Raw genomic sequence first — 13,625 nt, 5'->3', positions numbered from 1 at the left:
GAAGGGCAAACTGAGCTCCTTGTTTTGATTTATCACTGAGTTCAGCATGCTGATGAAAATGGACATTATGCTGGTGAAAAATGTGGATGGTTCCCGTTGATTTACATTGTGCAAGATTCATTGTAAAGGCCTGTACCAGTAACTGGAAAGTGGCGCTGAGCACTTAGGACTCATTTTGTTAAGTTGAATGACATATATTATAATAGGAAGTTGTGTGATAGTATTTGGTCACGTTGCCCAGGATCATGTAGTCATCAAATATCTCCCAGTATCAGTATCTCACCATTTCAGAGTTTTGACTTTGTCTCTTCTTTCTCCCTCTTGTGTACACAGTGTTCAGCTTGAGCAGGAACATGTTCGTAGAGCCCCTGACTGACAGCAACCGCCGCGTGGCCGACGCCATCGCGGCGTCCAGCGTCCAGGCCAACAGCACGGGCGTCCAGACAGTCACCACCCACGTGATGGGCGTGGAGGAGTTGAGGCAGTTCCTGAGCCGGGAGCAGGAGGAGGAGCTGGAGGAAGAGGCCGTCTTGAGGATCATCCAGGTTGGTGGATGGGATGGGTGTGTCAGAAGGAGGATGAGTCTTGGGCATGTCCCGGATGGGGCATGTCAGAGGGGCTTGTGTGAAGCAGTGTGTCATATGAAGAGTTCAAAGGTGTGTGCAAGGTGTGTTGAAGTGGGCGTGTCCGGGAGGGGGGTGTATCTAGGGGTTATTTTCCAGGTTATGTCTGAGAAGATGTGTCCACGGGTGCATGTCTAACATGGCTAGACCTCCAAACAGCTCTTGTCAACTGCTGTTCCTTGTTTGTGTTTAAGACCAAAATTGTAGCCTTTAAGTTACAGGAAGATTTAAGTACCCTTCCCATAAAGATGGAAAGAGAAATTGGAGACAAGATGAAGAAGTGTGCAACAAATGCGTAAAAATGGGGATTTCATTGAATTTCTTTTGACAGGTGTAAAGGAAGAGAAAAAAGTAATGTTCATTGTGACTGTGCTTGAGAGTTCCAGTTTGGACATTTTTCAGCTTGCTTATCCCTGGGTGTGTGCAATAAACCAGTAGCCTCTGATTCCCTCTCTCATTCCCCTACATGTACCTATGCCAACTGCCCCACCCCGATCCCCTGCCCCCACCTCTATCACAGCCCCTCCTCCCTTCCCCTTGAAGTACTGTAGGGATTACTAGATGTTTATTTGGGCTTTGTGCTTGCCAATTTGCACACCATCAGTGTCGAGTGTTGGCCAACTTAGCTCCAGTTACACGCCATTAGAACGCATCACCCCTGCACTGACTGCCAGCAATTCAGTTAAGGGTGGTAAATTGCCCCGGCCCGGCACCAATGCGTTGGCGCGTTATACGCCAACCTGGGGGGTGTAAAATAGACTGGCTGTAAACCAGAGCTGGCTTTGCCATCCCTCCCCCCCGGGGCCTACCCCGGCACCCGCATAATCATTACAAATTCAGTTGCTGATCTGAGCAGATGATCGAGTTCAGACTCCATTAATATTCATTGTGTCATCTGAGCATTGCAGTCTGCTCTATTAAGGACCATCAGGCGAGACATGTTCTGAAATGCAAGGTCTCTGGTATTCGTCGGTCTCAGAGTGTTGAGTTTAAGCATACTGACCAGGATCTTTCAGATATGTCCTTGCATTAAACACTCGAGCAGTTCTATGTGAAATCTCTGGCTAACGTTCATTTTCACTCTGAGCCAAACTTTGAGTGGTTTTAACAGTACTTTTAGAACATTTTGTAGGACTAAGATTAATTGTGAGAGTTTACGTTTGAAAAAGTGGTCCATTGTCCCTGCACTGATGATGCTAGTGGTCCCTGCTCTACTCTGCCATGTGAGTTGTAATGCTACCAAAAGCATGGGTAAGGACAGGGCCACTTTGGACCACCAAAATCCATCTACCGTACCAGTTTTGGGAGGGGGGTCAGATTGTAGTGGATATATTTACTAAGAATTGTGCCATTTCGTAATTTAAAACCAAACTTTAATTCTGTTTTCTGGATGAATGTTTAAGACATTCTCCTGTTTTTTTAATATCTTCATTAGTGTAAATGTAATGACGCCTCACACTGAAATTCACCCAGGTCAGTTCTCTTTAATGAAGTAAATTTCCTGGGCTACTGGTCCTGTAGTTCTTTTTCTCTTGAAATCTGAAGTCTGTTCACCTGTGGCCATCACAAGGGTACTATTTCATCATCGGTTTCACAGCCGGGGGGGGGGGCATTTTCTTCCTTCTCAGAAGGGCAAGGCAGATTTGGGTTTGCACTGTGCATGTAACTGATTCTCAGTCGCTCAAATGGTTAGGGACCTTTTGCAGTGCGAAGACAGAGTCAGGAATTGTCCATTTCTACACTGGGGATTGTGTAGCAAATCGTGGCCTACATTCTGTAGTGCCATGTTTTAATGTCCAACTGAAATTTTGTCAGCATTTGCTGAATTGTCCACTATGCATCGTATGGAAAGTGATTCTGCGGGTTGAGCTCAATTTCCCATGCTGTACATGTCTGTTATTTACACAAAGTTGGGCACCTGTTTTAATGAAGCAACATATCAGCCAGTAACCTTATCGTAATTGTTATTTCTAAGCAAAACTCTTCCTTTTTGTAGTTACATGCTGTCACTGTAGGGCAAGTCAAAGAATTTGGATGTAACCTTTAAGGTTCATGTAGCATTCAAAAGATGATGCATTCCCAGAATGTTTTGCGAGTGCGTTCATATTTATCGTGATTTTGATTTCTAATCAAACTTATGTACTGTGTTGGATATTGTTCATGGGAGAAGGAACAGCAGGTCAGCTTGTTCCAACTAAGTTTCCCACTTCACTGTTTTCCATTTCTGCTATATTCAGTCAGGTGCGCATAGAAAACTTGAAATAAAGCCTCAAAGCTGTGGAAAATTTTGTAGTTTGGATCCTCACAGCACACTTCTTTGTCTGTTTTCTTGTCTGGAAACCAGCGTCATGAGCCAACGGCTTCCGTCAGGGACCAGCAGTGCCTGTCCTTTGAGGGCTTTGCCCGCTTCATGATGGACAAGGACAGCTATGCCTTCAACAGCGAAGAGCGTGCCTACAAACAAGAGGTAGGTTTAACCCTCTCCGAGACAATCCGGTCCCAGTTCCAACTGCCCCTGCCAATCTCTTCCCCTAAACCCAATGTTGAGTCACTTTTCTTTATATTCCATGCATATTTTGCGATGCAAGTAGCGAGACTTACATCTGAGTTTGTTTTTCACAGGAGCACAACCACCCAATGAGTCATTACTACATTGACTCCTCCCACAACACTTACCTAACAGGGCACCAGCTCCGAGGCGAGTCCTCTGTCGAGATCTATGCACAGGTGAGACACGTCCCCTCCCCAGCTCTGTCATTGGCTTCAAACCAGGCTAAGCCCTGACAGTTCTTCATCTTCCAAGTTTAGCATATTTTTTTCAAAAACTCTTCAGGGGATTAACCATTAAGGTCAGTTCATACTTTTGTTGGTCGTGACTTTGAAGTCCTTTTGTTATTCTGAAACATTTCCCATCTCCATTACGGACCTCAAACCACCATTGAGACCGGTTCATACTTAAATGCAACTTCTGAAGCTAATTTGATGCATCAGAACATCCTCAAAAAAACATGTTCAGAAATTAAAACAAATTCAAAATGGTAATTCCTACAGCATCACAAATAAGCGATCACGTTGTTGGGTATTTTCCCACAAAAACAAACTCCACCCCCCCTCCCAAATTTCCCGACTGATTGAGGGTCAGGGAGTTGGGTCAGCTGTGACTTTGATCAAACTCTACTTTCATGACTTCAGGTTCGGGTTTCACCCACATTATTCAGGACTCACTCCATGGTCAATACTACTTTAATATCTACATTTCCTAAACACAGAGCTGCTGTCCCCCCATGTTTGCTATGATGTGAATACTTAACACACTCATTTGACCTGTGCCTCTAGATCCTGTTGACTGGCTGTCGGTGCGTGGAGTTGGATTGCTGGGACGGTGACGACGGCATCCCGATGATATACCACGGCCACACGCTGACTTCCAAGATCAGCTTCAAGGTTAGTAAAATACAAGGCCCCACCTCCAGCATCAACAGCAGTGTTCCTGGAGCTGCTCAACAGCCAATTCAATTACGCTCAGCGAAATTAGGGTACTGCCATACAGTATGCACTGGTGACAAGATTCCTTTGCCGAGTCCTGCTGAGCATGCTTTTTTCCTCAGTAATTGTTTCCTGCACATAGGAAGTTCACAAATTTAGGTGTCAAAGTGAGATAACCTCCCTAGGGTCAAATGTCACCTTGGTGAGTTCTTTCTACATAGTGACTTGTACTTGTCTCCAGGTATTTACATGGACATCTGCATTATTCCCAATTCAAGGTGCTGTGTGCACCCTGAGCCAACCCTTTGGAATTTTGTTGATATGTAACAAAATGCCTTTGTTCTCAACAAGCTGATCTTTAGAATTCATCTGATGTGTTTATGTAACGTTTTGCATGAAGGAGACTGTTAGTTACTTGGAAGATGTGATTTTTTTACTTCTGTCTGCCAGGTTTAGAGTTAGACACAATGAAATCATAAAATTGGTAAAAGTATTAGGTCGTAGGTCGTAGAATTCAGATGAGAAGTCTATTATCTGCTGGCAAAATGGACGATTTTATTGACAATGTTTTGATTGTGGTGTGTTGTCTTGCTGTTGCAGGATGTAGTCGAAGCCATCAACAGGGCAGCGTTTGTGACTTCGGACTATCCCATCATTCTATCTATCGAGAACCACTGCTCCCTGCCCCAGCAAGCAAGGATGGCACAGATCTTTCTGGTAAGTCTGGGAGAGCATTGAAACATCGGACAGTAGCTGCAAAGACCTTAGACCTGCTTCTTGAGGTGACCCCGTTTTGCAGGCCGCAAGACTCTGTGAATGACCTCGGTCGTATTGTCTGTTTATCAAGGATGTCTTTGGTGATAAGCTGGTGACGAAATTCATGTGCGAGTCGGACTTCAGCGATGACCCCCACCTGCCCAGCCCCGAGGACCTCCGAGGGAAGATCCTGGTGAAAAACAAAAAGATCAAAGCTAACCAGCTACCGCCGGAGCTTCTCAAACACAGGGTAGGTATGATGGCCAGGCGTGAGATTTGTCAGCTTTTCAGCTGATTTCAGCTTTTTTGTTTTGGATTTCAGCTGGTTTTCCTCAATGGCTGTGTACAAAAGTATCAGAGATTTTCACATTTCAGCTTCTTTATGTCTTTTTTCAACCGTTTTTCAGTTATTTTTATCTTTCGTCAATCTCATCGCTGGATAGCCTACCAGCTAAGGGGTAACAATTTGGTACCACTTTTTGAATCAAGGCTTTGTCTCTTCCTGCTGGTTCATCTCAGGCTTGATGGGCCCAGGTCTTTGCTTCCACAATCATTTTGAAACTTTTCTTAATGAAGCAATTGAAAATACTCAAACTTTTGAAGATCTCAACTCAGGGTGGTGGTTGTATAAAGACTGTAGACATACCTAGAAATCTTTATTTCTTACCAAAGTCTTTGCAAGAGTAACCATTTTAAAATCCAATGCAGTATAAAGCTTAGACGAGTTTTTGCTTTTTGCATTAGTAGATGATGCAGATGGTCGGAGAGCAGAAGAGCCAGTTGGGGGCGGAGCTTGCTGCAGCCACTGCCTCCATGGGGGACATTTCAGAGGAGGAGGACGATGAGTTTGAGGATGCCTATGAAGACGTCCTGCCAATAGAAGGTCAGTGGTTCACAAGATCATCAAGTTTTTAAGAGGGGGGACGAAGAGAAAGAACAAGGCAAGTTTGATGAGCATGTTTATTCATTCCTGAGGTTACCGGTTCAAATCAATTCATTATGTTTTAGTTGAAATGTTACAAATGTTTTGCAGATACCAGGGAAAGTGTAAACTAATTCACAGTATAGAAATATGAGTTGAATGTACTTGTACATTGTGGGCAAAATTGGTCAAATCAACTAAACTTGGTGACATACATATCCCGCTGAACCACCATCAAAAAGTACCACATCTCATAATCCATTTGATCTTCATTTTCAATTACGTTCCAACACAGATTTTTTTTCTGTTAGTGGGATAAATCATAAATTTGGTGCATCTGGAGCTGTCAGAAATGACTCTGTTTTATTCCAATCTTGCAGAAACCAGCAGTGAGGTGCCAGAGAGCAAGACTGGCACACTATCCAGAATGGAATCAACGGCAACCGATATATCAGAGCTTTCCGACGATCCTTCCAAGTCCATCTCAGTCAACAACAATAACACTGCCAACGCTAAGACTTATACCTCACAGAAGTGAGTCACGTATTATCTCTGAAAGAGGCACATGCTTCAAATATTCTTTTCTCAGTGCCAAGCCTCTGTGGCATACCAAATAAAAACCCACGTCATGCTCTTTTTGATCAGTTTGTGAACTCGGACAAGGTCATTATGTTGTTCTTAGGTAGCTGATTTCCACTGAGTTTGTCATATTATTTTGTCAGATAGCTTAGCACTCTAATTAGAGACAGCTTTAACTATTAGATTGAGTCCTGTGTAATAGTTTAGCACTCTAAGTAGAAACAGGTTTGACTATTAGATTGGGTCCTGTGTAATAGCTTAGCAATTAAAGTAGAAGCAGCTTTGACTATTAGATCGGGTCCTGTGTAATAGCTTAGCACTTTACGGAGAATCAGCTTTGAATTTTTTTTTTTTTGCTTTGCCAGTACAGCTTCTCTTTTATTCCAAAATTGATAATAACGACTCATTGCGATTGTCTTTTGGTTGGTTTGTCAACAGGAGCAAAACAGGCATAACGACGCCCATCGGAGGCGGGGAAGACATGCACAAGATGGTCCAAGCCAAACACAAGAAGAAGAAGGAAGGGCACCAGATTGCCGCACAGCTCTCCAACCTTGTCATCTATACGCAGGCCGTCAAGTTCCCTGGTGAGCGCAGTATCACATCGTCTGTATGACAGACAAAAATATACATGTTCATGTTAGCCCCATGCGAATCAGTTGGCTGCCGCTTGAAATGACACACTACTCTATAGGAACTGGCTGCCATAGACCTTGGGGTAATTTCAAGCCCCTGACAAGTAATTTCAATCACAGCCTCAGAATATTCCTGAGACAGCTGCTTTACGCAGCTTGCTATGTCGTATTGCAGTACAGTCAACTGACAGCTGTCAACCAATCAACAGCCTTGGCATTGTTTTCCACCAAAATCAGGGTTTCTGAAGTCAGTTCTGATTGGCTGGCACGTAGGATCGTGTAAACTTGCATGCACTTTTACACAAGTTGCTCGTGTGGACCTCACTCTGTTGAAACTCAGTTTTTGAATTTTCAGTGAAATTTTTTTTTGTGCATTTGCCAGGTTTTGCAGAGCAGTCAAGCTCCAGTAAGGACAAGACGGGTAAAAACCGAGATAAGGAGCGGAAAGGAAGCACATCCTCCAATGCCTCTATACCAGGTAGCCCAGCCCTTTCCACCAAGGAAATCAGCTTGAGTCGAGGTAAGCCTGGAGATGAGAAACACGCTGGCAAAACCTCAAGAGGACCTTGACTGGATTCATGTGACAGATTTCAGTACAAAGCTGATTCAAAAATTGTGTTTCGTTCCTCTTTTTGGTCAGGTGATTCTTTGGACATGGATCGAGGCGTGCCGGACAGCCTGCCCTCGGAGCAGATCTCCAGTCTGACGCAGACGCCCAAGTGCTACCACTGCTCGTCGGTGAATGAGACCAACCTGAAGAGAATGTTCCGCAAGTTCCCGGCCCAATTTATCAAATATCCTTTGAAGCAAAATAGGGATTTTCCAAACTCAGTGTCAACTCTCTGGCATTGTCTCAAGCTTTGTCTCTGAAATTGAAACCCTTTGTAGTCCTGTAGATTAATCTGAGAAGATGCCAATTAAGTCATTGTTTCCATTGGCCAGAGAGGTATTTCACAGGTGCTTCCACCTGCCAATGAACAAGATACAACCGCAGTAAACACTTCTACATGTAGTTCCTGTCACTGAATTAGTTGATATGTCTGAACTGAAAGAAATACTTCCATCTGTGAGTTGGTAACCTGCAGTTCATTTGCTCTTTATTGACTTGAAAACTCCCAAACTACGGGATACAAAATTCTGACAAAACTACAGATGTAGCTAAGATTTGTGGAAAAACCTATAATTTTCAAGTCTGTGTCCGTGAATCAAAGTTCTGCTATCACACAATATTTGCCCATGGTTTAATTGGAAGTATTCTTTAGCACGGTTCACGCATACCGAGTACCAGTTGATGCGTACCTACCCAGCGGGCATGAGGATAGACTCATCCAACTACAGTCCCATCATCTACTGGGCCTTTGGTATCCAGATGGTAGCTCTCAACTACCAAACGGAAGGTGAGTGGACAAATTGGCTGGAGAAGTTTATGAGGAGGAGACAGCCCTTTCTTCCTTCACAGAGATGTTTTGACTTCTGTTTTACCAAGAATGAACTGTAATAACCATAGCTTTATGTGAAGGTGTGTTGTTACAACCGTGTGGGAATTTATTGGCTCTGTCTCGTCAGTTTCTCTTATTAACCACTTCGTGCCAGGGTGCCCGGTACCAGGTACCTTAGGTTTGTACGCATGGCCGGGGTGCCCCAAATTGGACGAAGGAGCTTGGCTTTGTAACAAAAGACTGTACTCAGAGCAAAAAACGGGCAGCTGGGAATTGCCAACATTTTTTCAGTTGTCAAAAGGAGAGGAAATCCGTCATTTTGTTGAATGATTTATACCACTGTGTGTGGCTTTCAGCACAAACGGATTACCACTGGAGGCAAGGGCACGCCAGGGATGAGCAATACAATACCGCTGCACACTCATCTGGCTGCATTTGAAAAGACGGCAGTAGCACACTGGGCCAGTTTCGGGAACAAAAGAAAATTATGTAACACAGCACAATTGGGGCTCTCTTTACCAGGCGGCAGGCCTGGCTGAAATACTCAGGCATCAATAGATGTCTGTCAAATTAGAGTAGCCACCAGACAGTCATTCATGTGGGTATAAATGTCCAGTAAATGAAGTTATAATTTTTTAAGAATTTTAAAAACGGAAATCTTGAAAATCCCCTGGGAATACGTCATGCAACTTCAAATTAAACCTGGCAGCATATAGTTAAGTCTGCTTTCTTTTTATTTTTTTCTTCAATATCTCGTAGTGTTGTCAATGAAACAGGAAAAAATTCATTTGAAGTAAAGTGGTAAGATGCCATTTTTATGTGGTACTCAAATATTGATTGACAGAAACTCTAACAAATGGTTAAAAAACTGTCCTGAAGGCTTTTTCTGTACGAGTCTTCAGCTGAGTTGTATTCAGTAACCAGACAAAAAAGGACCAAGATTTTCAATTGACTGGTCATCGTCACGGAAACCCATGAACAATCAATTCACCAACATAAGCCTTTTGCTTCATTTTTCTGCTCAGACACCAACCTGATAACCAACAAGGCCATGTTTGAGCAGTCAGGCAATTCGGGCTTCGTCCTGAAGCCAGCCAACCTCAGGGACAAGACACACCCTCTCTTCCAGCGCTTCAACGCCTACGACAAGGTCTTCGAGGGGCTCCAGGCCAAAGAGTTGACCATTTCTGTGAGTCAGACAGTCCCTCCCTCAGAAAAAAACATGGAGTAGGCACTAAAGATGACAGTCGTGGTTCCACCTTGAACACCTTGAACTGACTCTTAACAATAACAATTTTGGCTAAAGTTGTACAATTTGAACAGCCATTTTGATGTTTGATCTGTCTTTATATGTATTTGATTCCATGAGTTACAATTTGGCAACAGTAAAGAAAATAAATAGACCCACACCTCATATCAAAATTGTTCTTGATCTGTTTTCTGAGAAATTGGTGTTCTTTCATAGTGCCGAAGTTGTTGGCGTTGGAGAGGTCCATAGTCTTTCATAAAAAGTAGGTACAGCATGTTGGCAACATCAGTGGTTAAGACTGCTGGTTCCCCTTGTAATTCTAGGAGACATGAATCTGAGACTGAGGAATCTATCTGGTTTTTAGAAAAACTTTATCAAATGTTGTCAACTCAGCATGGACTTTGTACACAACCCAGTAAGTGGAATCCGGATACAGTATTTTTTCCACATCAGATTTACTTTGAGGAAATTGCCCCCTAAAATTAAACTTTTCTAAGGTCAAGGACCAGGTTGATCACTCGTTTCTCCCCTCCTCGTGTCCACAGATTGTGTCGGGCCAGTTCCTCTCCACCTCCAGCCCCAACGCCTCGTACAGCGTTGAGGTTGAGACCATTGGCATCCCGGCCGACTGCGCCAAATGGAAGACCAAGCCTTCACCCCGCAATGCCGTCAACCCCATCTGGGACGAGACCTTCACCTTCCAGATCAGCTACGATGCAAATGCCTTCCTGCGGCTGGCCGTGGTGGACAGTGGTGGAAACGTCATGGTCCAGCGGCAGATTCCCCTCAGGTGCCTCAGGACAGGTCAGCAGTCGCCCAGGTCAACTGTTGTTAGCTATTAATGCAGAAATGTTACATCCAATTCTGGTCACTGGAGTAGTCTGTAATTGTTGCATGTGGGGCTTGTAACGCAGATGTGTTAGCTCTAAGACTCCTGCCATTTTTGTGGAACAAGTGTCCATACCTGCCGCACTTGTTTACAGTGAGCCTTCTAGTTTGCCAAACTCTGAATCTATTGGTACTACTATTTAAGGTTTTTTACACTTGTTTGTACAAAACATGACAAAAATGTGCACACCACCTGCTCATGAGCATGTAGCCATCTCGGTCACAGCTTCTAAGTCCAAAGTGCCAGGTTTAGAGAGCCATCTCTCATCATGGGTCAATTAGCCCTTGATCTCGGTGATGCAATGACTTGTTTGTACAAAACATGATAAAAACACATGCATTGTTGCAAGTGTCAGCACCCCATCAGTCAAAAAGGTATTTCAAATGTGCACACCACCTGCTCATGAGCATGTAGCCATCTCGGTCACAGCGTCTAAGTCTGGTCACTGTATTTCAGGTTTTCGGCATGTCCGGCTCCGCTCACCCCAGAACGTTCCCCAAGAGCTGGCCACCCTGTTCGTCTTCACCCGCCTGGAGGACATGAAGGACATCTCGGACAAGACCCAGGTCTTGGAGGCCCAGCAGAAACGAGAGATGCTGTCCAACATGGTCTACTACCACATCGGCCGAGAGCGCAGCTCCAGGATGGAGTTCATCGAGGTGAGGCAGTCCAGAAGAAATGGGCATATATATCCTTCCATCTCAAACACAGGAAGAACCAAAATGGGAAATGACAAATTGTATTTCACCTCCAAAGTGCCAGGTTTAGAGAGCCATCTCTCATCAGGGGTCAGTTAGCCCTTGATCTCGGTGATGCAATGATAGATTTTACTGAAACTTGACCGCATCAGTGCTTCCTACAGCTGCAAAGTTTCTGCCCAGTCAGACACAGCATGCTGGTCAGAGTATTTATATTTTGCACCTCACTCTGTGACATTGTATTTTTTTCGGTCGGAAATGACTTTCATGTGAAGATGTGCAAAAAAAAGCAGGGGTCAAAAGCATAGTTAACATGATTTTACATCATTGAGTGGGAAAACCTTTGTTTACAAGAGTTAACTTAAAAAAACAATTATTCCAGTTTCAAAGTCTGATCGTTTGATTTGGATGATACCTGCAAAATCCTGACTTTGTGATTCAGCAACCTTTTGGAGACACTTGGTTTAATATGGAGAATATATCTTTGAATTTCAAGCTTTGATTTGTGGATTTCATTCAGGTTGTTGACGGGTCGGAGGTCAAGCGGGAGGCCCAGCCTGTGGTTGTATATGGCATTGTGTTCACTGAGCAGAGCACAACATTGAAAGCCACACCAGACACAAGAGTCCATGAAATCATCGCCCAGGTAAGAATTCCAACGCCACTATTCTCTCCTAAGTAGGGTTGAAGTCTAGTCCATCAGAAATCATCCAGTCTTAAGCCAGTTCACACAATCATTCCCCATATATCACTGATCATCCTTTTACTTTGACTGGATTTGTGAAACAAGTTGTGTCTGGACTTTTTGTGGACTTAACTCCAGCCCCGCTCCTGAGAGCCCCCTAGGGTGTATGCAACATCATATTGAAATTGGAGGATTGAGAACTGTCAGGGTTAAGAAAATTTTTTCTCAGTAACTGGCAGTTTTGAAGTGTGTCAAATAAATCTCACACCGTGCTTGTTCATGTCACCGAATGACAAACAGAATAAAAATTGACAGAAAAGTGACAGTATGCATTCCAGTACATTTCCCCAAATCAGTGGAGTTGTTTTTAATCTCAAGGCTCTAGGTTGGGCGGACAAGCAGCTGGACGAGATCAGCCTGTACGCCTTGATTGAGGACGTGCAGGAGAACTGGGAGGAGTACCCGGGGGAGTCCAAGGTGGACAGCCGGTTGGAGGAGCGCACCCTGGAGATGGATGAGAGGGTCCTCGAGGTGCAGGCTGGCTGGTCCGGAAAGGGCCGCTTTGTCCTCAAGCAGATCACAGAGGTGAGTTGATCTGGTCAGTCATCCGTTTTGGGCCCAAATCCCGCTGCTTAAAAGGCCATCATATGTGTAGACACTTACCAGTTACAGCTTGCAGAAATGTAATTGTCTCTCTTAATATACAGATGGATTTTGTGCACATTCAGTGAAAAGTTTTATTCAATTGATATTTTTTCTGCCAGTTTAGTTCAAACTTTGTGCTCAGTCAGTCAAACATTTGTGCACATGTAATTGAAGAGTTTGTGTTCGTCCAGTTGACATTTTGTGCACATTCAGTTGAACATTTTGTGCACATTCATTTGAAATTCCAACTTGGATTATTTGCACATTTGGCTCGACTTTAAAGTGCTCTGATTCACAGAGTGGGTGCTCCCTCACTGAGGGTTTGTGGGTGGACCTTACATCATTTTCTACAGTTCCCTACAGGTTTGGTCACCCATACTGTGCTCTGTGGCAGCAGGCTTCACATTTGTGTGGTGCTTGCCTCCCGCATGTAAAACCATGTTCACAGAACGCGCCATTGAAAAAACCTGCCCATATAGCACTCTCAGTGATGCGACTCACCAGGAACAGTTTTCACAGTTGGTCATGCCCTTGGGCCCAATTTCATGGCTTTGCTGACTGCAGAATTTCAGGCTTATCAAGAACCAGGCATCTGGAAATTCCACAGAATTCTCTTCTGTGGGCACTGAAGAAAAACCAAACCTAAAGAAAACCTGAAGAAAAACCAAACTTAACCACTTAACCAATCAATCATGGCAACTTACATGTATGTTTATTTTCAATGTGTAACATTAGTATCTTGGTTAAATAGCTGTTTGACTACATTTCCTTGATTTGAAATGTTAACAGTCCAATATTTAGTGTGCCCTCCTTTATTTCTGATTACTTAGACTGGCTTTTTTTACCCATGCTGCCTTACAAACAAATTATGCAAGACCTGCCTTTGCAACAAAATTCATGCAAATGGGCTCATAGCACAACTCTGAGGTTATCACCACTGTAAAAAACATTTCATGTAATCATTCAGTGAAACAATATAATGCAGGCCCAAAATTCCAGGTGGTCTTAACCACTACCAG

The 13,625-nt window shown here is 43.8% G+C and overlaps 1 protein-coding gene across 1 annotated transcript in view; it reads left to right on the top strand.

The window, feature by feature from the left end:
• Positions 1-13,625, top strand: part of plce1 (phospholipase C epsilon 1) — a 141,613-nt gene that overhangs the window by 117,896 nt on the left and 10,092 nt on the right. Inside the window, 17 exon segments of the mRNA XM_022230979.2 lie at positions 334-545; positions 2,968-3,090; positions 3,246-3,350; positions 3,960-4,067; positions 4,710-4,826; positions 4,957-5,115; positions 5,613-5,748; positions 6,168-6,321; positions 6,805-6,953; positions 7,384-7,521; positions 7,642-7,795; positions 8,274-8,398; positions 9,466-9,629; positions 10,235-10,493; positions 11,035-11,237; positions 11,797-11,922; positions 12,340-12,546. Of these exon segments, the coding sequence (XP_022086671.2) occupies positions 334-545; positions 2,968-3,090; positions 3,246-3,350; positions 3,960-4,067; positions 4,710-4,826; positions 4,957-5,115; positions 5,613-5,748; positions 6,168-6,321; positions 6,805-6,953; positions 7,384-7,521; positions 7,642-7,795; positions 8,274-8,398; positions 9,466-9,629; positions 10,235-10,493; positions 11,035-11,237; positions 11,797-11,922; positions 12,340-12,546 (2,639 nt within the window).

This window comes from Acanthaster planci, linkage group LG13, assembly GCF_054643075.1.
Source record: "Acanthaster planci isolate LZ-2023a linkage group LG13, COTS_SCS, whole genome shotgun sequence".
Taxonomy (NCBI): domain Eukaryota; kingdom Metazoa; phylum Echinodermata; class Asteroidea; order Valvatida; family Acanthasteridae; genus Acanthaster; species Acanthaster planci.
This window is presented reverse-complemented; position numbering and strand designations above follow the sequence as displayed.